This window comes from Leptinotarsa decemlineata, unplaced genomic scaffold, assembly GCF_025532065.1.
Source record: "Leptinotarsa decemlineata unplaced genomic scaffold, Ldec_3_MD MMD2_tig00026328_RagTag_RagTag, whole genome shotgun sequence".
NCBI lineage: Eukaryota > Metazoa > Arthropoda > Insecta > Coleoptera > Chrysomelidae > Leptinotarsa > Leptinotarsa decemlineata.
Genome location: NW_027412688.1, coordinates 35565179 through 35591855, shown reverse-complemented (window position 1 = coordinate 35591855; position 26677 = coordinate 35565179). Strand labels below are relative to the sequence as shown.

General features: G+C 34.4%; 1 protein-coding gene across 5 annotated transcripts in view; it reads left to right on the top strand.

The window, feature by feature from the left end:
- Hipk (Homeodomain interacting protein kinase) overlaps positions 1-26677 on the top strand; it is a 58088-nt gene that overhangs the window by 3872 nt on the left and 27539 nt on the right. For 3 of the 5 annotated variants that reach the window (XM_023174396.2, XM_023174399.2, XM_074182139.1), the window contains exons 2-3: positions 9355-9654; positions 17231-17390. In XM_023174396.2, the coding sequence (XP_023030164.2) occupies positions 9358-9654; positions 17231-17390 (457 nt within the window). In that variant the 5' untranslated portion in view covers positions 9355-9357. Of the gene's footprint in view, positions 1-9354; positions 9655-12370; positions 12697-17230; positions 17391-26677 lie in introns of those variants that run through there. The other 2 variants (XM_074182138.1, XM_074182140.1) reach the window with 2 other exon arrangements.

Sequence of the window (26677 nt, the reverse complement as noted above, 5' to 3'; positions counted from 1 at the left end):
TTGTGTTTTACTCTGGACAATAGGCTAAATTGGTCAAGCCACATTTCAAGTTTGAAAAGTAAGCTATCGAGTGCCTTATTTTTACTTAGACAGCTGAAACCAATAACAAATTTCACTACGTTGAAAATAGTATTTTGCTCGCTCGTACAGTCTCACATTTCTTATGGTATTCTACTTTGGGGAAATTCTAGTGATGCCCAATGCATTTTTCTATTACAGAAAAAAGCTCTGAGAATTCTTGCTGGAATCGGTTTTAGGGATTCTTGCAGTGAATCATTCATCACTCATGAAATTACGTCGGTGCCTTCTTTGTATGTTTACTCAAGCCTATTAGATATTCACAAAAGAGCCCCCTTGTTTCCCAAGCAATCCAATCTACACAATCATGATACACGTAACAGCAATTTTATTAGACCTCAATGTTTCAGGCTGAAGAAATCACAAAAAACTCCTATTATTTTAAATTGTATAATGCACTTCCTGCCAATATTAAAAATGTGAATATGTTTTGTTTTAAAAAAGTTATAAAAAATATTTTTAAAAAAACTGCTTTTATTCCACTTCAGAATATTTAGAACATGTGCGTAGACACACTTTTGACGAAAGGAAGATGCTCGCCGAACCTCCACACTTAATTTGTTAATATTTTATAATGTACCCTGTAAACTTGTAATTAATTTTTACTGTCTCTATCTATCTATTATACCATGGGCATCCCAAAATACTGATAATACTATAACCTTGCCAGCGGACTGTTGCTGTGTCTTTGCACTGTTTGGAGACTGTTAACCAGGTGCAGTCCTCTCAGATGACAGTCATTTTGATTCTGGTGTGAAATGATGGAGCCATGTTTCATCTATTGTCACATATCAACGCATAAATTCAGGTTTTTTATGGTGGAACTAATATACCGACAGCTGTGACTACTTAAAATTATATGGATGTAATACCAGTAGCCCCATCTGTGTGTTAGCGTACAAACTTTTCAGCCCACCTAATAATACATAGCTGAATTTGTTATTATTGAGGTTACAAAAATGATGAAAACAAGTAAAGGTCCCTATTAAAGAAAATAAATTTGACGATGAAATCTAATGAACGAAAAATCGCATTGCAAATTGGTTTATTTCAGATTATAATAAATATGAAACAGTATTAAAAGTTCCTCTGCCTTTTGTACACCATCCAGAATGTGGGCGGTTTCTATCACTTCATATTAACAGTAGCCTCTTGTGAATATTGTTTCAAATTTTATTTCATGTTGTTAGAGGCCTAGTCTGTGTATTGAAAAACTATGTGATATTGTCAAATAAAGAATTAGGTTCGCTATTGGCTGATACATTTCGAATTTTATTTCGTAGCTTTGTGACTCACAATGTCAGACACTGCTCTAGGACCAGACATATTTGAATTTGGTTCATATCTTTTCCAATTACAATTACACAACTCAAGGGGGTAGTAAGCCTCAAAGGATCAAAAGGAATATAATCTCTTGTCAACATTTGTTTACATTCCAAGAAGTTCAAAGGTTCAGAAGTATAGCTTATTTAGAAACATAATTTGACATTGACTTGTTCTATTATTGTACATGGAATAAATTTAACTTTATTCTCCCATTTCATTAAAGTTTATGCATTCTTACTGATGTTCTAAATTACAATTTCCTGAATCCATTCCTAATAATAGGTATACCAGTGCATTTGAACTAATAGTTATTCTATACCTGCAAAAAGTGAAAGAACCATAAGTATATAAATGGTTGGGTCTAGGGATGGAAAGGCATTATTCATAAACAACTGTTTAGTTGTAACTTTTCTGTCACAGAGACAGCTTGTGACTATAGACTTCTTTTTCCTCAAGAATTACCTTGCTTTTATCATAATATTCATTAGTACTCTCTTAAAATGTGTTATATGAAGGTGCCACAATCTACTCACAAAAATATGGTAAGGAATAAAAATACATCTTTCAGTTTACTAATCTGCTAAGTGATGGGAATGATAAATTTTGTGGATATGTGAATGAAGTCGCTTTATTAACTAGTACTAACTAAGCTAATAGTATCAGAACCCTCGATGAACTTTTGAAGCATGTAGTTTTTCTTTGAGCTCTTGTATTCAAAAACACCACAAATTTCGTTTTGGAAAATGTGAAAATTATCATTCCCTATTTTTCAATTATTGTTTTACTTGAAGTATTGTTTTAATTAATATACAGTGTGTCCAAGGTAAGGAAAGCCAGCTTGGGAAATAAAGTTGTCTATTTGAAATCTCATTTGAAAGCTCATATGAAGGCTGTGTTAAAATTTACCGATTGAACGATTATGGTGATTCATCAGTGGAGTTGTTGTCAAAAAGGCTAACTTACAATAATAATAAAATCGTGTGATTTTTTTTCTGGTCCATATAAAAAATTAAAGTTAGTGATAGTTTCTTCGTGATGAAATATCAGATAAAAACGCCAACTTGTACATCATAAAAAATTACAATGACAAAATGTTTTTGTTTTTTTATATATCTCCTAAATATCTTGAAGAAATAAAAGAAAATCGGCAATATGTCAGTATCTGAGAAAGTAACAGAAAGTTACTAAATTGAAAGAGAATATTTTAAGAGAGATAAAATTTTGGGAAAGAAAGATTTTGGTTTTTTACTTCTCCATCTTGATACAAAAAACATGTGGAAATCTTCCGTTTATATATTGTGTAGGAATCCTGTGAATGATATCTGATTCGATTCCATACGAATGTTTGGAATACAAACAAAATAGAGAAAGGTATTTGTTGTGAAAGTATTATTTTTTTTGGTGTAATTCAATTTTTATATGGAAATTGCTGTTTCAAAGGGCTTTTTCTTACAGTTTGTGTGTGAAAGTTACTTCTTTGCATGATCTACACATCTTTTAAAATTGATTGCTTCCTTCCTTTGTTTGAGAGATTCTCACATTTCTTTGTGTCAAGATGGAGAAGTAGAAAGTCAAAACATTTCTTTCCCAGAAATTTACTGAATTCAAGATGTCATTTAAATAAGCTTTAAACTGTCAGGTTTTTAATTTTATTGGCCCTCCTTATCTTGAAGAACACAGATTATACCTAGAGTAATAAAATAAATACTGTGGTTTGAAATGACAATGTCCATTCAATTTCTGTGAATTTCTTCATAGTATATTTTTTAGGAAAATTTCATAAGTCATGAAAGATAAATATAGCATTGGCAAACTAAAAAATATTAATTAGGATATAAATTGAAGTTACTTTGTAGATATCCTCAATTTGATAATACATTAGCTTATCAATTATATTTTTCTGTGTATCCCGAGTAAATTTCGCTAAAATATAGAAACTTACAGTCTATAGCAAATACTAATGAATATTTGGATGTTGATCATATTAACTAATATAATAAATAATACTAATAATTCATAACTTCGAAATCAGTTGAGTCACAAAATTGTTAATGTTTGTTATTCATTTAAAACTTGGACATTTTCCTTTCTCAATATGTTTGTGAAGACTACGGTAATGTAAACGAAATTCTAAAATATAAAATAAATGAGTAAATTTGCCCTGCTTCTCTTTCCCATATTCTTTAGTGATATATTTCTTTTTCAGAGTGAGCAGCAGTGGACAATTATTAATATTCAAATTACTTAACAATAATGGAAGGAACAACAATTAAAAAAAAAGATTTATTTGAGAAAGCTTTCATCTGGTAGTAAATGTATATATGGATATGAAGCATGGTTTGAAATTTTTCGAAATGGATGAAACTCTTATTGAATTTGAAGTATTAATGAATTGCTTTTCTAGCATCTCTACTTTGGAATTTACTTTTTTTTGGGATACCTTTTACCTCCGGTATTTCTTAGAGTTTGAAAAATGTATTCATATGCATATTTGAGTTCATTTCAAGTTAATTTGTTGAATGTTTTATTAAATAATCAGATTATTATATGTTGCAAAACATTTCAAATATAGAGTTAGAATACAAATTAATTGGCATTGTTAACATTGGAAAAACATCTAATAAAATATATTGGAAGATATGAACTGTGTTATTTCATGTGATTCACTATCTCTTCGAATGAAAACTGTTATCAAGCTTTCTGACTCTTTTTAAACTTATTATTTCTTAATTTAGAATCCTAAGTACTCTTATTTTTTCGATTTCTTTAATTTTTCAATACCGTACGTCTTGATCTCATCCTTTTTTTTTAATCATTCATAATTAATTCCAAATTTGAAGCAATTTTTTCGAAGTATGCTTATATTTGGTTATGATCACTTTTTCACCGTTTTTTTAAACAAAGTATTTCAATTTGTGACAATGGGAAGAGTATGTACGTATCTTGAATATTACATTGGTTGCGTATTTGTTGATGTAATAATTAGAATCATTCATCAGCTTTTCAAAATATTTTCGTTAATGTAATCAGTTTGTCGCTGTTTACAGACTTGTTCCAGCAGTTCTTCAAACTTATGGACTAGGGTAAGAACCCAATATTATATATAGATTTATACCTCGATTTATACTGAAGAAAACATATTCAAGAAACACTCTATTGTGAGATTTTTACAATATTGTGAGTTTTACATAAACGCAAAAGTGTTTCGCTACTCAATTGCTTCTTCAGGCGTGTCTAATCATACTGGAAAATAGCTTGCGACGAATCTTCCAAATCAAGAACGTTGCACAGGTGCCTGATGGTTTTACTTCAGCTTTCTGCACATTAGCTGGTTTAGTTGTTGTTTTTAGTGAAATAATTTTCAATGTTTAAATAAAATAAGTTTTTTGTACTTTTTCTCTGAAACTTTAAATTGAATGCGTGACACTTTTCTACATGATGAAAACTATTAACTTTGTTTTTCTCGTTGCCACGTCTGATTTTATACTATAACCTCAAGTTAGTAAGTACTTTTTATCTATTGTTTTACAATTTTGCTTCAATGTTATCAATTTATTATAGAGGTCTTGATAAAGGGAATAAACATTCTCGAAAGCTCGACCATATAACAAAGAGTATTCTTTAAACAACAACCCAGTAATTTTGACTGCATCCCCAACAATATTCCGTATTTCTCTCTCTCTCTCTCTCTATATATATATATATATATATATATATATATATATATATATATATATATATATATATATATAACTTATACTTGATGAAACTCCATATTAAAACTAATTAACTAACTAATTAATATGGCGAAACACGTGTAACGGTTTTTGTAAAAACCCTTTGTAGTGAAAATCATAAATAAACTTTTCAATTGTACTTTGATATTCTTTTCTCCATTTGTGTTATGAAATCATCAATTAACTTCTACAATTTATACTTGCATTCTTCTTTCTACTCATTGCCAACTAACACGTGTTTCTTGAAATAAATCTACCACCATTTCTCATCAGTTATTTTAGTTTTTCCTGTATTTTTTCAGTTTTTCCACTCGAAGCACACTTCAACTTAAATACAATAAAAACACTGTTCACTTCACAGTTCATTTCTGCAACTTTTTCTTCATATGAACACGTTTCTTTTGTCTTGCAACTTATTAAATGTCCGGATATAAACTAGGTACCTATACCCAACAGGGATTTAACAAAGAATAAATACTTTATCAAGGCAATATAAGATATCCCAAATCAGGTAAGGGTATTTAAATTCACAGATCTTCAACTAATCATAGGGGAACCCAAGCAGGGATTTCAGGATTTACTTAAGCGCGGCAGATTAATATACAGGGGGATACCTTGTACTCGGTTAAGTACCTCCATCAAATATGAGCCCCATATATAAGGCCGCCCGTGAAGGATGAAGGATCAGATTAGTAAAAAAACATTGATCATCAGAAATTCGTGAGCGCGTCAGATTAAGGTAGGATGGGTTAATTACATGCTAAAAAGTGTATATTCCAATAATCTGACAATTTGAGAGTGACGTAAAGAAAGGGAAGAACAGCAAAGTTGTAAAAAAATAAACGTCATTTCGACATTCTCGAGCGTAGCTAGTTTTTTTTCATTATGAAGGAAATAATTCAAGGATAACGAAAAATATATATATATATATATATATATATATATATATATATATATATATATATATATATATATATATATATATATATAATTTGACGATTTCCGCAACTCGAAATAACAAAAATTCGTCGATAAAGTTTAATGCGTGCAGCTGTGTCATACCTATATTTCCCTCTCTCACTCCGTCCCCACTCTGAATTCTGTTGCCATGACGCCATCACAGATGATCACAGAGACTCGTTCGTGATGAAGATGAAGATGATAATTAATCAATTGATTACAAAAAATTAAATTTATTTGAGCATATTTTTTAATTATTTCCTTATAAGTACAAGTATCCTACTTAAAAAACATACACTTATTTATTTGCATGCCATTTCCTGAGTTTTCAATTATTTAAGTTCAATGATTTAAAAAAAATATTTTTTTGTCAGATTAGGCGAATCCCTCTAGATAATCGTCAGATTATGAGACAGCACGTCTAGAACATAAAGATGAACCATATATATCTTGATTTGACGTGCTTGAGTATTTCAAAATGGCGAATACAGTATTTTTTTACATATTTAAAAATCTATAGCCGCTTCCCCCACCGATGAAAAGTTATATATTATGGAACATTTTTCTTCTTCTTATCATCTAAGCTTTGCAACCTAATATGTCTCTATGAAGCACGAGTAAATCCCCATTCTGCATCGTGGGCTCCCCTACTATAAGGACTATGAACATTTTGAAATTAACTGTTTTTATATGTCTTCAACTTTTTCCAATAACTTTTTGTTGTAACATTAATAAACAAAAATATATTTAAAATTACGGGACGTATTCTTTGAAGCGAAATAATTTTTTCAAATTATTCCATCAATAATTTTCGTCTTAGCTTTTTTTATCGATGTTTTTTATAAAAAAAATCTGATTCAATTCAATTCATTTATTAATTTCTTGAGGTGTTTCAGAACTTCAAAGCAACGGAACGAATTAGTAATAGTATATTATGCAACGATCATGTAATGATGGTTATTAAGACACGAGCATTAACCGGGATACGAAACGAGCCGAAGGCGAGTTTTGTATGGTTTATGCGAGTGTATTAATAACCATTACATGAGAGTTGCATGCGCTATTTTTTCTAAACTCGATAAATAATGAAAAACTATAAATATTATATTTGTATTGAACACATCTACAGTAATTAACTCATATTTTTTTTAAAAAACACAAACTTAATGGTATTATCATGGATACATGAAAACTATAAAGATTCTAATTATATTTATATTGAATATAACAACTGTAATTAATCTGATCTTTTAAAAATATTGGAGTCGATGGTATTCCTTCTATATCGCTGTTTTCAGACATTTTGATAATATAGGTAGGTAATATGAAAACTGATTTTGACAAATAAAGCAATTAGTTACTTATGTTAGAATCTAGGACAAACAAAGTAACAGGATTCTTGATTGAAAAATTATGGGTTTCTATTGGTTGATAATCTGTATCGTTATGAAAAATCTGTATCATAATGGATATCATTATGAAACGGATTATGGTCATATAAGTGTATTGTTAGGGTGTTGAAAAACGGAGTTAGGTTCATACCTGTATATAAATAATATGTGAACTTGTTATGTTTATGTCTTACCACATCTTTCCAACGGTATATTCTTCATTAAGCCTATCATTGGTGACATACGTTGATTTGGAGTGTACTGTACTTCGATAATTGCAAGTTTGTAGTTTTCATCAACAGGCAAAATGTTTTTTTCTGAAGATTGTTTTGGTGATCAGCTTCATTTTTTCCCCATTCTTGAATTTATATATCGATGGTTATGAAACTCCCGTCCTTTGCGAACACATTTCTATCAGAGTATCAACGGTATTCGAAGAATTTTGGTATATGCATCAACACTAAACCCGAAAGGTGAAATTCAAGTTCACGGTGACGTTTTTTAATACAAAAATTGAGTAAAATAGCCCCCGGGGTGTTCAAATAGTGATGAATACACTCTCCAGAGAAAATATTAATTGAAATCTTCCAAAAGTACCGTACTGTAATTGGATCTTTACACATACACTGTCAAATGTGCATTCGAAATGAGTCGACAAGGTAATTAAAACGAAGCGATATTCGTTGTATGGAGTGCAAGCTATCATCCAAACAAGACCTTTCTCTGATATATCGCAAACGTTTCAAGTATACTTGCTCTTTTTCGAAGTTACTCTTCGACTTCAATACGCTTTTCCTAGTGTTTCTAGCGTTAAATCGTCTCTCTGGAACTTGAGCCCTCCACAGGGAAGCCGGGCTTATATAATGTAACGGTTCTTTCTAGAAATCTATAGTCGGTTCGGTACTAGACTAGAGTTTTACCGGCGGTTGCCGACTGCATTCTTTCGCGGTGATGTCATGTGTTTGTTCGCTGGCCGGCATATCAGCCAGGGGCGGTTTCAGATTCGTTACAGTATCGCTGCAGCAGCACTATTGTGCACTATTTAGTTGAAAAAAATCTCCAAGACAGTGGTGGCAAACAAGCAAAAATGTTTTTATGGATTTGGATGTTATTTATTCTTGGATTTAAAGAGAGTAACACTTGAGACACCTTGCACATGCCACCTTAACATAATTTTGAGTCTTATATTATATCTGAATACATTGACATTTAATTACATGATATGAGGTAATAAGCTTGAGGTCAGTTCAGAAGATGCTCAAAATGGTTGCCTTGAACTTCTTGGTAAATGAACAACCTATCAGATATTTCACGCCGAACATTTTCGAACACAGCACCGTCAATATCTCTACAAATATTTATTATTCTCTGCCGTATATCCAATTTTGAAGCAGGTTCAGTTTCGTACACCTTTTGCTTCAAAAAGCCCCATAAAAAAAGTCCAAAGGTATCAAATCTGGCGTGCAGGCTGGCCATCCTGTAGGACCTCGACGGCCAATCCAACAGTTTGGAATTGAAGAGGGGTTTATCAGCCCGGTAATGTATGACATATTGGAAATGGTTTCGCTGTATACATTTAAAAGGAATTTGATGATTTAGTCAATACAAACGGCTCACACGTTGTATGAATCGTCACATACATCTATCCTTTTCGTCGATCGACTTGAAATTGATCAGTATTGATAGGGCCTAATGTAATTACTTTTTAGTAGATTGTATACGTAACTGATTACAGACAGCATTTCCTTAATTTCGGAGTAAATATAGGCAGAAGATAATCAACACACAAGTGATTTTAGTTTCTGTTTATATCAGCGTTTATTTCGTAAAAAGTGATTTAGCACCGTTTTCTTTTGTTCAAGGGAATGCATGACATGTTCATCCAATCCCAGCAGTTGGTCACAAATAGCAGCAATACAATCAACAACAACAACGGATCAGTGCAATACAAAAAGCGTAAGGCGGGACATTATAGCAGTGACAGTGGTATCTTTAGCACTGGCGCAGATTTGTCTATAGTCGAACAAGTTTTCTCTGTGAACCACCAAGGGTATACAACTAACTTTTCAACCAAAAATGTCAGTCCAGGCGACAATCAGCAACCTTTCGTACGAGCTTCTACCATCAAGCTTCTAGATACGTACCAGCGCTGCGGCCAAAAGGTAAGAATGATGTCTAAATTGTTTTATTGCACCAATTGAAAACACTTTTCCCGAACCTGATATAAGCACACTCCCACTGAACACCATTTGTGGGAACGTCAGAGTCAATCCACAAATATTAAAGATAAACAAGGCCATTATGGCGTTCCGTTGCGAAGCTAAGTTACAAACAACATCCACCGCAGAACAAAATGTTTCCTGTCTTTCACTGTAAGGCAACTAGATGAAACTCGAGCCCAAAAGAACATTTGTAATCTAACAAGGCCGAACCACGAATGTTCGCCCCAGCTATCAAAGTACAAGCTTGCAAAAATTAAGGCGAAGGCAGACACCATCTATACAGTGTGTCTCACTTCTCGTGGAAACACCCCCGTATCTTCCGTAATATTCGAGGTGGAACGATGAATCTCTCAGGACTGATAAAAATGCTCAAAATGCACCTACCACCTGAATGTGGTTGGCCAAAGTGATATACACTGTCCGTCCACAGTAAAAATGGGGTGTTCCATCGCGAGTGGCGGACAGTGTACATCACTTTGGCCAACCCCATTCAGGTGGTAGGTGCATTTTGTGCATTTCCATCAGTCCTGAGAGTTTCATCGTTCCACCTCGAATATTACGGAAGATACGGAGGTGTTACCATGAGAAGTGAGACACATAGAATCGATAGAAGTCTCAAACCACGAACTGCTGTCGGTCCCATGATGGCGTCCCAATTTATATAACTACCTGACGATGTCTACTTGTTTTGATAACCAATAATAATTCCTTGGTTTTGCCTTGTAATTATTATGTAAGAGAATCAACAAAGGGTTGTTTGTAATCGAACTTTGTTTCTGTTCATAGGATTTCACTTCACATTTTTCGACTTTCAAAAACCTGCAGCAGCAAAAAAACAGTGCATTTTTTTAATGTCCCCCCCTTTGTTTTTTGAACGGGTCAATTCAAAAAATTGAAATTTGGGATAATGAAATTAATGCATGAATACTTTATTTTGAAGTGAAACTGACAGATGAAACTTTCAAGATGGCGACTGGGCGCCGTATATCCAATATTGAAGCAGGTCAGTTTCGTACAACTTTCGCTTCAAATAGCCCCATAAAAAGAAGTCTAAAGGTGTCAAATATGGCGAGCGGGCTGGCCATTATGTAGGACCTCGACGGCCAATCCAACGACCGGGAAAAGTAGTATCCAAATAGTTTCTTACTTGTCTGGAGTAATGTGGTGGTGCTCCATCTTGTTGGAATACAATATCCATATCGAATTCATTAGGATTCGCTTCGACGATTTCAGTGATGAGAGGGTCAACAGTAGTTTCACACCGTAAATAAAAATCGCTTCAATTTTTTTCTGCCAAAGGACGAGAATTTACCATTGGACCATTGGTACCTTTCTACTAGTAAAAGCGAAAAATAAATGAGAATATTCTAACTGAACAATGATGTTCGTTGTCGTACTGACATTTTTTGACGTTTCTGTAAACAAAAAATAACTTAACAAACCTTATCGGGTTGTTGGAATTGCCATATGGTAGATAAAAAGGAATATTTCTAGAAATATAGATATTATTGTGTTTGTCTTCAGGAAATTATTAAATGTTTCGCCATTTTGTAGTAGGTGAAGATATTGACTTCATAGTCTAGGGTTGTGAAGTATTCGGCAGGTGCTTCAAAATGATGGGTCACAAGACCCCCCCTTTCCATTGAATTTTTTTCCCAGATGGCTGGCCGCCATTTTTAAAGTTTCATCTGTCAATTTCACATCAAAATGAAATATTCACGCATTAATTTCATTATTCTAAATTTCAATTTTTTGAGTTGACCCCGTTCAAAAAATAAAAGGGGGGACATTGAAGAAATGCACTGTATGTACTGTTTTCAATAATTTCACACATTTTTCATTTATTCTGTGACTGATTTCTAAGACACTGGCTTTTGTGTATACCCTAGCTATGAGAGAGTGTTAAATGGGAGGCCTACTTTCGAAGGCGAATAATTGTGGTGATGTCCTACTTTCCGAAGAAGTCTCAGACTGATCGCCGATCAAATCCTCTCTAGAATGAGGAAAATGCCGACTGTTTGGGTACCGAACACTTTCGAGTGCCGATTACTTGAATTGGTGAGTGATATTTCAGGTTAGCTAGCGAGAGAGATTGATTCATTTTCCTCAATTTTGAGAGGACTTGATCGGCAATCAGTCTGCCACTTCGAGAAGTAAGACAGAACCACAAATATTCGGCTTGGCAAGTAGGCCTGCCATAACACTCTCCTATAGCTACAGGGTATTCAACAGTGGTAAAGTGAAAAAGCCGTTGTTGATTCTCTTACATACATACTCTGCGAATACTATCTGCCTGTCTTATATCGGACCTGACCAGGTCTTCAATGTTTTTGTTGGTGTCCGAGTTTTGCCGTGCTCTTCTTTGGTTACAATCTCTAAACGATTCAACTGCAACTGCGGCAGCCATCTTCAGTGGCGTGATCGAAGTACTCTTCTTGACGTATTAACTGACGTTTCAGTTGTATGTTTACTATCGTGGTGGATTACGAATTTGCAATTTCTCCGGGTATCTAGAATCTTTCTAATTGCTTCAATAAATATCCGATATCTGCTAAACATCGCCCCTGTAGAGATATACCTGTATAAAAACTGAAAAAAAAACATGATTCATAAAAAGAAGATCAGAACGAATATATTTCTATCTCTGGGAAATATTGTCAGTCGTTTCCACATTTTGAATGGTTGAAGCTACGGCAGACACATAGTTGCTACTCATTTCCGAAACTTGAGCAGATGCAGTTGGAAAAGTGCTATTAGAATTGTCGGTAGTTGACCTAGTCCTAACATTTTATTTTTCTACGACGTCCTAGAAAAGTGACTAATATACAAGGTTATCAATTTTTGACAAATAATAATCCACACGAATCGATAGGTTTCGATTACCACACGCTTGATGAGGCGTAACACAAGGACTGTTTATTGGAAAGTACCATATCGGATACGACCGTTCAGTCATACCTCTGAATAACCATGTTATACCAAGTAGGTATTACAATTCCATTTAAAAGGGTTTCAAAGTAATAGTCCGGGAATACCTGATAAACATTGAGGTATACATTATTTTCCGAGAATACGGTTAACGAAAGATAACAATTACAATTTAAAGAAAATATATCCCAAAACAAAAATAATAGCATATACTGAGGGTTACCGGATTTCCTAAAATTGGAAATACCTATTTCAATTATACGTATTCTTTTGTGCTTCATGGAAAATTTACTAATGAACTTTCGTGCAATATGATTCTTGGTAAAAAACGGAGTTTTTTAGAGATGTTCGAAAAATTCAAGTAATTCCTCAATAATTGAAACTTCGACAACCTGTATTCCAAATCTGCATAAAAGACATATAACTTTGATAATAATAAGTGTTAAGAAATGGGTGGGTATACATACCAGGTCTGTTCAAAATATAAGGTATATTTTCATTTTTCTCTAAAAATATTGATTTATTAATCAATTTCTATTTTGTCTCCTTAAGATATAACGCACTTGTGCCAGTTTTTTTTTCAATCTTCGAAGAATTTCTGGTATGTCCTTGAGCTTTCTCAGTGATTCGGTTTTTATCTTCTCAATCGTTGAAAAATGGCGTTCTTTCATGGGTCTCTTCAATCATGCGAAAAGAAAAAAGTGGCAGGGAAGCAAATCTGGTGAATACGGTGGCTAAGGCAAGAGTGAGGTGTTGTTTTTTGGTAAAAAAAAACACGAACAAGCAATAACGAGTGAGCAGGTGCTTTATCTTGATGTAAAAGCCATGAATTGTTTTTCCACAATATCGGATGTTTTCTCTTTGTGACCGTGTGACCACGAAAACCTTGACATTTGACAGAATTTGGCGTGTTTTTTTGTCTTGGCTCTCCTGAACTCTTGGACTTTGGTTTTGATGTCATTTTCATATACCCATCATTCGTCAACACTTACGACCCTTTTAAGCAAATCCGTATCGCCGTTAACGTCATTCAACAATTTTGGAACGAACTTTGCTTCCACACATTCGTGTCCAAAATTTCCGAAATAATTGCATGGCATGAGTCAACCGATATGCCGACATTCTTAGCAACTTCTCTAATAGTGGTTCCACGATTACCCATAACAATTTTCTTCACTTTCTCAACATTTTCATCGGTTGTTGATGAGCTGGGCGAACGTCGTCATTCACATCTTCGCGACCTTCCGTGAGAAGCTGGTAATACTTTTAACGATTTTTCTGACTCGGAGTACAATCACCGTATGCTACTGTCAACATTTCAAGTGTTTTTGAGCACATACATCTTCATTAATGACTTCATTCCGACGATTCTACTACTGCTACGTCTTTTCTTACTTGCGAACAATCGTTTTCCCTCCGCATCGTATAGCCTTTCTTTTATCATTCCCATGATCACAAAAGCGCCAATAACGTATTCAACGAAACATAATTCAAACTCGAGTAAAAATACAAACTCACATTGATACAGTGAACGAATTGGAACTCATATTAGATATTAGATAAGAATCCGTGAGCCCTTTGGTCGCCTACATTTGCGATCGGGGAAGGGATGCTCATGTCAATAGAGGGCGCCACGAAATGGTAGCTGTAAATGCATGTTCTACTTTAATTTTCGAAGGTTTGATTTGAAAATGTACCTAATTTCAAAAAACATATATTCAGGAAACACAATAGTCGCCCATCTGAAGAATATTTTTCCGAAGCGATTGCGAAACTAAAAGTAAAATCTTTGAATTCCTCTTGAATCAAATAAATAGTAAGTTATAGATGTGTAGACTCTAAATAATCCTGGATTCTTTCACTGTCAATCTTCAAAAACATTTTTTTTTTCTAAAAAATGTATGCGTGCATTTTTCAGAGAATACAAAGTAAAATTATCTCTATAGAGGTGTTTTCTCACTGCCGTCTAGATTTTATAATTTCCGAGAATAATCCAGCCATTTCCATCAGTTATATGTTTTCCTTGATTATTGTTTCTCTTAAGCAACAAATTACCTCAAGTGAATGATTGTGATATACAATATATATTAATTCCGTCATCATAAAAATTGGTAGTCGGTTGGCGAGGGGTCTAGGGAGACAGAATTTCGACGCTCAATTCGTTTAATATTCGGACCGTGATTTGTGAAACGTGCGGACGGGCGTTGTCGTGGAGCAGGATCCATTTCCAGATTCAGTGCAATACCATGTTTTGGAATCCACCGAGCTGCAGGCCCTGAGAATGGTGGAAAATTCCATCTCAGAGCTGAACAACAGGAAGACAATCCATCTCGTCCTCCTGGATATTTCGAAAGCCTTCGACCGAGTCTGGCACGAAGGCCTGCTACACAAAATGCTCGATTTCGATCTGCCTCGGGGTCTGGTCCGGTGAATTAGGTCCTTTCTGAAAGGCGGAACATTTCAGGTCCGAGTTGAAGGAACCCTGTCTCCCGTCAGGGAAATCGAAGCTGGAGTGCCTCGGGGAGCTGTGCTGTCTCCACTATTGTACAGCCTTTACGTGAGTGACCTTCCGAGGTTCGATAACGTGAAGGTTTCGCTTTACGCCGATGATACGGCTCTCCTCGCTTCTTCCATGGGTCGGGCGTTGGCGTCGTCTACATGCAACGAGCATTGGGCGACCTCGAACGCTGGTACCTTGACTGGAAGATTTGAGTGAATCCAGAAAAAACTCAGGCGATAGACTTGGAGAGACGTAAAGTTTCTCAAGACACAAGGGTCACGATTTCAGGAAGGGAGATCGAATGGCAAACGCGAGTTAAGTACCTAGGTCTTTGGGTAGACCGCCGACTCACCTGGGCAAATCACATTGATTATATCAACAGCAAAGTGCAGATGAGGATAGCTAAACTCTATCCTCTGGTCAATAGAAATTCAAAACTCAATCTTGAAAATAAATTTTACGATGTTCAAGCCTGTCATCATGTATGCTTCAGGTGCTTAGGGACAAACCGTCCTGTCAAACCTCTCCATTTTGGAAAGGTTGCAAAACAAACTTCTCAGGATGCTGGTGAATGCTCCATGGTTCGTGCGGAATGAAGCCATCCGCGGAGATTTGAAGCTGTAACCATTCAGTCGAGGAATCAGAGAGTTTTCGAGTCAGCGGAAACTCATGATAACTCATTAGTTAGGGAAGCTATAGATTACACTATAGACGATCCCACTTGATTCAGAAACCCTGTCGCTCGGTTGAGTGAAGGCCCCACGAAGTCTGTTAAAATGAACAGATTGTCATCAAAAACCCCAGTTAGGAAGGGGTACACAAGGCCAGAGCGGCATAGAGGTCATTGACCTTTATGTCGCCACCAAAACACCTTACGTTATGAATCATTCGTCCCGACGAATCTCAGTTGAAAAGGTAAGGGAAAAAAATTCCAACCTGATGAAAATGAAGATGACTATGATGTTTTGGAATACTGACAATTGGTTCGAGGCCTACATATGGAGCTGACAATCTGTGCATAGCACATTCATCAGTTTCTTCATTGCCTGTGAATCCTCAGGATCCAGGCAACCAGTTTATAATCCGCCAATTATTTCACTTCTTCGATGTATTCTCTGAGCACTGTCGATTTCTCTTTTGAGTTCAACAGTGCAAGCCTGGCTTTAACTGTTTTTTGTACTCTTTTTTTGAGTTCTTAATAGAAGTCGGAATTTATTGACTTTTTCAAATGAAAATTTCTGACTCTTTTGTGTGTAAAGAGAAATGCTCAAACTTCTATATCTAAAAGCAGTGTATTTCAGAAGTATATGTCAAACTGCAACTGCTCGAAATATATATACCGAACTACATTTGTTAAGAACGCTTTCAGTTCTTCGAAATCTTTTTTTATGAAAATTAGTAGTGTCCGACCGAAACTGGTTTTCATGACCGAAACCGAATTTCGGCAACGGTCTCAGTTTCGGCCGAAACCGAAACTTCCTTACAAGGATTAGGTTTTGAAGGAAAAATAAAGAAAACGTTATTATAATCAGTCAGTTTTTATTTTTTTTATGTCTTCGACATTTTTACTTATTGATAATCAACAAATCAACATAACAACCCTTTATTTAATAAAAAATATTACTTGCACCTTGAGAATACTTAAAATAGGTGAGGTGTTTATTTGAGTAGGTGTAGATTCTTCTTTTGAATATTTTTAATGGTTTTTCAAAAATATTCAACATGAATTTACTTATTCAAGTTGTTACCTAATATCACAATAGGTACTTGATATTTATGTACTAAATAAAGTATGTCAAGACATGATTAGGCACGTGGACGCGGCAAAATGTCTTCGCCGCTTGTATGAAATTCAACGCGCCGAACATGAACGATCACAGCGCGTGAACTCCCGAATGAAGCTTCGGTTTCGGTCGTAGTTTCGCCAGGTTTGCCGCCGAAACCAAAACCCGTTTTTTGCCGAAACTCGACCGAAACCGAATTTTCGGTCGGACACTAAAAATAAGATAAGATCGCAAAATCTTCTTTTGTAATGATACTGTTGAAAAGTATTTAATGGATTATTCACGGTATGATTTTTTGTTTCAGCGAAAAACACGGTCCCCCGAAGGGAATGTTAATAGCTGCGAGGAGGCGGCTGTCGTATCCAATACCACAGATTGTCCGACAACGGCAACCACGACGGCCCACAGCAAGGTTACGGCGGCTTCGGGGGCCAACAACCCCCAGCCGCAAGGTAAGAAAAAATGTAATGACAACCTTTTTACACTGCTACACACACAATCACAAGGCTTTCCGCCACAGTCCGAAGGCTTCAAAGATTGCATTTGTTTTCTTACCATTGATTTTTCTTGACCCGGAAAATCCTATATAAAAAACTGTCACTCTTTTATTTTATGAAAATTCAAAATAGAGAAAATTTCGAAACAGAAAAATGTTTTCTGCTTTCTTTCAAACTTTTGTAATATTACCAATTATATACAAACTTGGTATGCTGAAAACCAGCATTGAACAACGTACAAATTGCGGAAAAATTCACACTAAAGAGTATAAGAAAAATGAGAAACCCTCAAAACCTTCGAGGTAATCCCTTAAATGAATATCTATTTCGAAGCCGCCCCGTCAAGAATCGCCTTTCGAAATTGTTCTCCTCTTCCCATTTATTCAAAAACAAAACATCTACCCATCAAAGACGTTGAACCTTGAGGTGAAAATATTCTGAGCAACTGTGCTACTCGAAAATGAAATCTACATGAAATGACAATCTGTATATACGAGGGGTGTTCAGAAAATAACGGGAAGTTTCAAATCTCAATGGTTTGGAGAGTCCGATTGTCAATTTATTTATTATGTTTATTTTCTTTGTTCGTTTCAGCCGCCAAGGTTAGAAGTGAAGAGCCCGGCAACTTTCGTTTGTTAAAACAAATGGATGTGTATCAAGTTTTGCTTAAAAAATAAAATGAAATGTAACAAAGTGTGTGAGGGATATGCTGAGTCAGCTGTTAGTAAAACTATGGTTTAAGCAGAATAATCGTTTTCAAGATAACCGTAATGATGTTGAAAAAAAAAAACGAACGCCCTGGACGCTCCATCATATCGACGACCGATGAAAGAAAGGGCTATGAACGATCGCCGAATCACAATCAAAAGTAGTCGCTGATGATCTACTTGAAGCTATCCGAAAAAAAGCCTGGATTTGTGGAAAAGCATTTCATGGCTTTTGCACCACGATAATGCACACGCTGACACATCATTACTTGTTCGGGAAATTCTGTCCAAAAACAATGGTGTAATGATGTCCCAGCCTCAATATTTGCCAGACATGTCTATGTGACTTCTAATTTGCAAAAATAAAGAGAAGCATAGATGGCATTGAAAACGCATCTCCGAAAGAGCTGAAGGCTGTCCCAAAGATTGAGTTTGACAAATGTTTCGAGTATTGGGAGTATTGGAAAAAACAAAAATTCCCTCTATTTTCTGATTATACCTCGTACATTTTCAAAACTAACCAAAAAATCGCAAAATATAACAAGCGCGCCCTCCAATTTTTCAAAACGTTTCACATGTTTTTCTGCACAAAAAAATGAAAAAAAAATTGTGTTCAGCTGCAAGTGGAATCTGTTAGTCCAATTGTATATACCAATATAACCAGTAAAAACATGTTTGAAACCAAAATCCAAAAAGAACACCAACACCAGACAGCACACTTTCAACCCACAGTTGGTCTAATAATAAATAGTGGTAGGCTGAACCACAACTATATTTCTGAATTCAACTATCCTTAAAGGACAAGCCTGAGAAAGTAGAGGCGATAGCATCCCCTCTTACTATAACGCCATCTTTGGGGTCGACAGAGAACGAAAAGAAGCTTTCAAAGGCAGTATGTTTGTTGTGGAACCAAGTAACAACATAGACCGAGGAATGAGATTCGCTCTCTGCAGCTTTCACTGCAAGGCAACTAGGCAGCTCTGTTTCGGCCCACCAAAGGTCTCGTCAGTGGTCTTAGGCTGAACCACGAATGTGTTGTAAGAATTAACTCTTCCTAAAATACAAGACTGCTTATTCTAATTGAAAATTTCAGATTATTTTCTGAAAAACAATGGTTTGGAAACTTAGATAAGTTTTATCATTTATCAAGACCTACATGGTCATACTTCTCACCCTGTATGCATAAACCTCAGCCGGTTTTATTCAACATAGAAGCTACATTTTCGTATTCCGTGAAATTTTCATTTTTAATGATATAAAATTTAAAATTAGTATTGAGTAATAAGATTAATGATTTCACCTACTTTGAGAAAATGACTTCCTCAATTATGAAATTAATTGTGTTTGTGAAGAATAGAAACTTTAATTGTTACACATACGGCTTAATTCATTATCTCATCATTTGGTTAATTCAAAATGTAAACTGCGGTACACAAATACAATTGGTTGTCATTTTTTCAACAAAAACATACTCAAGGTTATAAAGTTGGCTCCTTGGATTATTGTTTGAGGAGAATCTGGTCCGTTGAGTTTTGTCTCGTGGACAGTGGCGGCTTTCGTTTCAATATCTATATTCATATAGAAATGAATAATGTATGTGAGCCAACAAAATTTAAGTAAACATAAGTTTTTGGTGATTTTTTCTCAAAATTGTTGAGAAGGCCTTTAATAAGAAACAGTGATCAGCAAATACTGTACGATGCCGTATTGTAAAAGTACCACCGTATCTACGCAGAAAAGGGCGTTTATGAAAGAGCATGTCATATGCAGACTTGTGACGACAAGGAAATCGAATGAGAATTGCACGCAATTTGACAAGCATCATATTCACCTGTTCAGCTATTCACTCAGTATGAAGAGATGAATTGAATCCTTATCAAAATTTGAGTGGTTTTGAAGTTTTTGAATAATAGTGAAACACCTTTTCATGGTAAGGATGTACAAAAAAATCTTTAACAAGATTTCAGCCTTAATATTTGGAACACCGATATAAGAATATAGGATTAGAGTACAAAAAAACTTTACTTCATCACAAACTTGGAAATCAATTATTTTCAAAATATTTGTTCTGTGTTTTTTTTTTCATATTTCTGAGACAGTACTTGACGAAGACTGTGGTGGAAAGCTCGCATGTTAGTTTTAAGTGAAAAATTGTTGAATTATTTCCTGATTTGCCAATTAAGATCATCGATGTGGTACTATTAGCAAGAGTTCGTTATATCCATGGAAACAACTTTATTAATTAGTTAAGTGGGTCAGTAGTGTATGACAATAACAATAACAAGAAATAATCACACAAGTGTATGATTATGACGGAATTTGATGTCCATCATAATTTTTACTAAGGGGGGTCTTTCAAAAACAATGTTATTTTATGAATCTCATAAAATGCACTTGAAATTTATTTTTATGAGACACACAGATTCCCAAAAAACTCTTCATATATTGAATAAGGTATCGATGGTGGCTAAATTTTGTGAATCATTTATAATTATATCTCTTATGATTTACAGGTTTCGTCTGTTAACTATTTAACTGATATGTAATACTTTTCTGAAGTGAACGTATATCCGACGCCTGTCGGATATAATCCAACGCCCTTCGTGGTATTAGCCAGAGGAGTAGTTGTTTTCTGAAAGGCGTCAGTCCATTCAACCTACTGTGTAGGTATATCCGAGAAGGGCTTGAACATTTAAAGTGCATATCTTTAGATTTCTTTACTGCCTGTCTTCAAGCATAGCTCACTGACTAATAAGAAACATATTTGTGGTTTCAGTTTTATCATAAGAGTGATGCGAAGATTGCTACTTTATAAATTGTCAAAATCGTTAGACTACTTTCAATACGCTAAACTATTTTATCTCGAGATTCGGTCGACTTTTCTTTGCCAGGCCCATAGAAGGAATAATTATTAATTTCGTAGTTTGTTGATAAAAAAAAAGATATTTTGTTTGACGATCGAAACTCGTTATAGTGTTACATCTAATGACGCTCTTCGCCTTGACTAATATAAATGTATTGCAATCTGATCTCTTGATGTATTGATTCGATAATCTAGCCTGAGACGTAGATCGTCTCGCGAATGTTGATAGATAAAAGTTGATATCAATGGAGCACCTGCATGGATACAATGCTAAGTACTCTAAAAGGTCGTATGTTATCCCAGAGGCTCCGTTGGTGATACCTGCCAAGGCCCGGGTACAATAGACACTTTCCGGAAACAAATTTGAATTCAATTTTATTCGTTAGTTCTGTAAAAAAATGGTAACACCCGAATTTTTCCATTTCGAAGGAAATTTAAGTTACGTCACTACCATCGAGACTCCGTTTTCATACCACGTTCCAAAAGGTATTTGATTTTTGTAAAACAGAAGTAAGTACATGAATGTATATATGACATAACTATTAGATTAGTATTACTCAATCAAATATATCTTTAACAAAATTTCAAATATAAAGTCCTTGTTTCGTATTATGAAATACTTCTTAATTTCGGAATCAACTATCAAATCGACCTCACAAACAAGTTGTCAAAATTCTAAAAAGTATCGAGGTATAATCGAAGTAACTGATATAGTAATCTTAAAGGTGTCGGCGAAGTCAAAGGCCAAAGAAACCAATACAAAGGAATTATGCCGCAACGAATTAGTCCACGTGGACTGAAGAATTGGCGGTTCGTATTGGATAATTTTTATGAACCGAGTTTTATGATTGGCTGAACAGTCATAAAATTAAATTTGAAGTCATGTTACGGTGACCAACAGAATGTAGCGATGAGTACCGCGTTGTGTGTGTTATTAAGGGGAATTGCTGGAAGCTAGGGGGCACTATGTCTTCTACTTGAACTATACATTTAGTTTTCACCTATGCAGTTATCTGAATAATTCTAAAGGAACATAAGATTTCTCCTTATAAGTTAAGATCAGTGCAAACACTAGAACCTGGTAACCCTAACAGACGATCGGGGGTTTATTGGTGGTTTATGAATGAATGCAGTCAATATCCAAACTTCTATAGATATATTATATGGAACGATGAGGCTAATTTTTCAAATTGTGGGATGTATAATAGAAAGAATTTTCATTATTGGAGTAGACATAACCCATTTCTAGCCAATTCCCACAATGCGCAGACAATTTAGTGTTAATGTTTGGTGTGGTCTATTTAGAGGCAAAATTATCGCTCCATTTTTCTATCATAGTTCTTTGATCGGACCCCGTTACATTAATTTATTAACTACAGTGTTGGAAGAGTTTTTCGATTATCTTGCACCAGCACATAATTTAAGAGGCGTAAAAAGAATGTTGCGAGACTATTTTGGAAAGAGATGGATTGCTACAAATGGTCCTGTTGAGTGGCCTCCTCGTTCACCAGAAATGACACCTCTAGATTTTTATTTTTGGTAATTTCTGAAAAATGAGGTGCACAAAATAAAACTTTAATGTAGATGAACTGAAAATTTATATTGAAACTATAATTAATAGATCTGATGGCCGAATTGTGTTGAAAGCAACACCTAGTGTCAAGAAAAGGGCCCAAATATTTATTCAACAAGAAGACGGTGTTTTTGAATATTTCCTCGATATTTTATAGTTCTTTATTCGTCAAAACAAAGAAAATTTTTGTGCTAGTGAAATAAATAAATAATATTTTCACATAAGTCGCTCATTTTCCACTTTAGGAAGAAAGGTGATATAAGATTTGTTGTTGAGAATGTTATTACGAATCGAAATGCATGTGTTCCATTTGAAAAAATATCTTTTTATGAAATATTTTGTTTTCGGCATCGAGAAGGCCAATAAAATACTACTAGTTTGTCAATTTAACCGAATTTGTAGCGTCAATAATAACGGAGTTGGCAATGGTGCCGACTTAATTTGGAACACCCTGTATACTGTTCAAGGTTGTCGAATTAAGTCCTGATGAAATTTTCACCAAAATGTTACTAACTTTTCATTCGCATGAAAAAATGCATGCAACTTTGAAGTTCGATTTATCACGAAAACAGAATAAGATAACTTTGAATTGTATCAGTTAGTCTTTCGTGTCAATAATGATCAATATTACTTGATTACGATTGCCATGAAAACTATTGATAGGACTGAGAATAGTAATGAATTATAGCTGTTTTCATTTTCCATCACACATTTTATGTTTCAATAACCTGCATACCCTTTGAAAAGTAAATATTTTGCGTGTGAACGGCGGTACACTATAAAATAGAAGTAGAAATACAATTTCCAGGTATTTTGGCGCCGCTTTATTCTGCCTCCCGAAGCCAAGATATTGTACAACGTTCTAAATATAATCGTTTTAGATTCGGAATGATTATATGCCCTATTCTAGTCACGGCATTCGGATTGTACATTATACTTTTTGCTGTTCTCTATATTTTTGGTATTTTGATTCCGTGCGATGAAAACGTCACAAATACCGTAGTCCATTCTCATCTCTCATTGCTGTTCAACATAAAGCACGAGAAATGATTCAAAAATATGTTTTCGTATCAACAGAAATGATGTGAAAACAAGTATAACATCAAAACCGTAAATTTTAAGTAAACGCCGCTAATAAACTTACTTGGAATCGCACGTTAAAATTGAAGACTATCGAGAAAATAGAATTTTTTAGAAACGTTAAACAGGCATTTTTATGTAAAAAAAATCTATTGGAATAGTTACCTGAAATCTGCGAATCTGTATAACTCTCGACCTCTTCCAATGTTTTCGATATTTTTGCTCATTGTCTTCTCTTTCTTCGAGTTCTTTTATGTTCCCGGATACCTTGTTTTTTCTCTTGCTGCTCTCTTTATCTCATGTTTTTCTATCTCTTTCATTCTCTGGCATTGTCTAGGTCTTTGACATATCTCTCTCTCTCTCTGTTCCTTTTTTGGTCATATCATTCTTCTTTTTCATTCTCTATTTTGCCTCATTATCTATCTCTCTCTTTATATTCTTTCTCTTAGTCTCATCGACTGTCTTGAAAATTTAGTTTTGCAAAAAAATAGGTAATAATTTTTTTCAATTATCGTGTTTAAAATAAATTTGGTGGCTATGAATTCCCAAAATCTTTTGTCGATATCTCTTTTTCTGACCATTTTTTCTTTTTCTCTTGCTGTCTTTTTTCCATTTCTTTCTTTGTATCTCTTGTTTCTTCCCTCCTTATATATTTTTCTACCTTCCTCTCACTATCTTCCTCATGGAATTGAAACATTAAGAAATCATTTCCTATCTTGTTTTTGAAATAAATTTCAATAAGATACTATTGTCAAATGTCGATTAGAAACTTTTATTTTACAAAATTTTCTGGAACAGTAAACATAAATTTTCAAATCGCTGCAAATAATAATTCTGAACTTATTTTGTTTTCCCCTCATCTTTCTTCCTCTGTATTTCTATTTATCTTTTCCCTTTTTTCTTGGTTTCCTCGTTATCTTTTTCTCTTTATCTCTGTTTTATTCTTTCGTTCCGTGTGCGGCCTATTCATGAAATTCATTATATTTAATGAAAATAGATCCCCGAGCATATATAATCGAACAAATCAGTTTTGATGCATGAATTTCAAAAGTCAGTTTGCCTCTGATTGACCCTGTCATGCGGATTTAGACAGACTTTTGTTTCGTATAAGAATCCGCGAATATGTTTTTAAAAAAGCGGACGGTGATAAAACACAATTTTATAACATTATTTGGTGTTTTGTTGCTTATCCTTCTACGAATTTCTATGGCGATATTATGTTTACATAAGCCGCGACTCTTGATTTGAATGTGCCCCCATAAAGTGTTATTGTTATAACTGTATTGTAGTGCAAATACGAGATGATGCTAGTTGAACTTTGGACGATGGCGATCAGTGGCGTACCGAAAGCAGTTCACTTTTTTGACTCTCTTTCTGTTTGCTGTATATATTATTTGAATCTTATATTTCGCATTTTCCAAAATGATAAACTAATATTTTCATCTATACTGTGATTTGTTTTGCAAAACATTTCAATTCAAAAATAATTCTTTAGAAATTTTCAAATTACTTTCCAATGCGCTTTTCACTAGCCAAGTTGTTCATTTATTGTTTTCTTCAATGTTTTGGCTCAACAAATAATCGATTCCCGAAAATATTTAGGGATATTTCCAACCGCTATCTGAAATAACTTCACACCCTTAAAGAAAATATCAGATCCAATGAAGTGTTTTGCGAGAATATTCCAGAAGGTTCCGGATTTCGATGCATCACTTTTATCAACAATATCAATAGGACATGTACATACCTGATTGAATATGTACTTTACAGTTGGGTAGAGGAAAGAATACACATCGTCATCATTTTGAGCATATGATATAAGTCACAAACTGATGAAAAAGAAACTATAACTGTTTTGTATTTTTTTGCTTGTAAAAGAAAATAATACTATATAAAAGTATGTGATTTATCGTGTATTTTGTTGATGACGCATGTGTATTTTTTTCGACCCAACTATATGTGAATGATCTAATAATTTCAATCTACTTAGGGCTGAAGAAACTACGTAGTAGGTATTTCAAATAACTGAAACCTTTTTTAACGTCCTAACGAATCACCCTCTGTAGTTTTTTGCCGTAGGTACAAAGCATCCTGAAGTTTTTTCTGTTGTTTGAAATGCTTTCGTACGCCGCTGGTTACATTTGTTTTCAAATCGAAATAGTGTCTTCGTGTGTGTTCATTAGAAATATTGTTTACAGTTAAGTCGTGCGGCAAATATGTTAGATACTAAGTATTTACGTCAATACAATGAATATTTAGATAGCTGCTGTTTGAAAACCGCTTATGAAAACAGTTTTGCCCTGAGAAATAATGGGTCTGCGGTTTAATATTTTTTCAAGATAAACTGTTTATTGCAAAAATTTTGTATTTGGAATATTTTTTACTGGAAATTCAAAGAACTTCATAGGAGTTATTTTCTGAAATATAAGATTTATTGTAAGAGAAGAACTTTTTGAGACAAAATTTTATGCTGTAGCATTGCTTTTAATTATTCGGGAACCAATGACTATTCTGAATAAAAATTATGTTTCAAAAACTACACCTCACGATTTGATCTTCACAAACTTTATTTTGAAAAATACATTACAACATGTTTCGCTAGCACAGTAGCTTTATCAAGTGATTTATAAATCACTTGATAAAATACAGTAGCTTTTTCAATTTATTTATAAATCACTAGCACGGTAGCTTTTTCAAGTGATTTATAAATCGCTTCAAGTGATTTATAAATCGCTTCAAGTGATTTATAAATCGCTTCAAGTGATTTATAAATCACTTGTGAAGTTTGCGAAGATCAAATCGTGAGGTGTGGTTTTTGAAATTACTTTAGATCTTCATCAAGTAACGGCCGAATCAATTAGAAAAATAAAAATTATGTTGAACTAACACTTCTTCCGCATATCAGAACTGCATGACCCTTTTTGACGCGCGTTTCACCAACCAAGTTGCGTCATGAGGAGATGACTTATACTCAATTCTATTATTTTGAAATTTATATTTAATTCTTTTGAAATAGGAAAAAATACAAAAA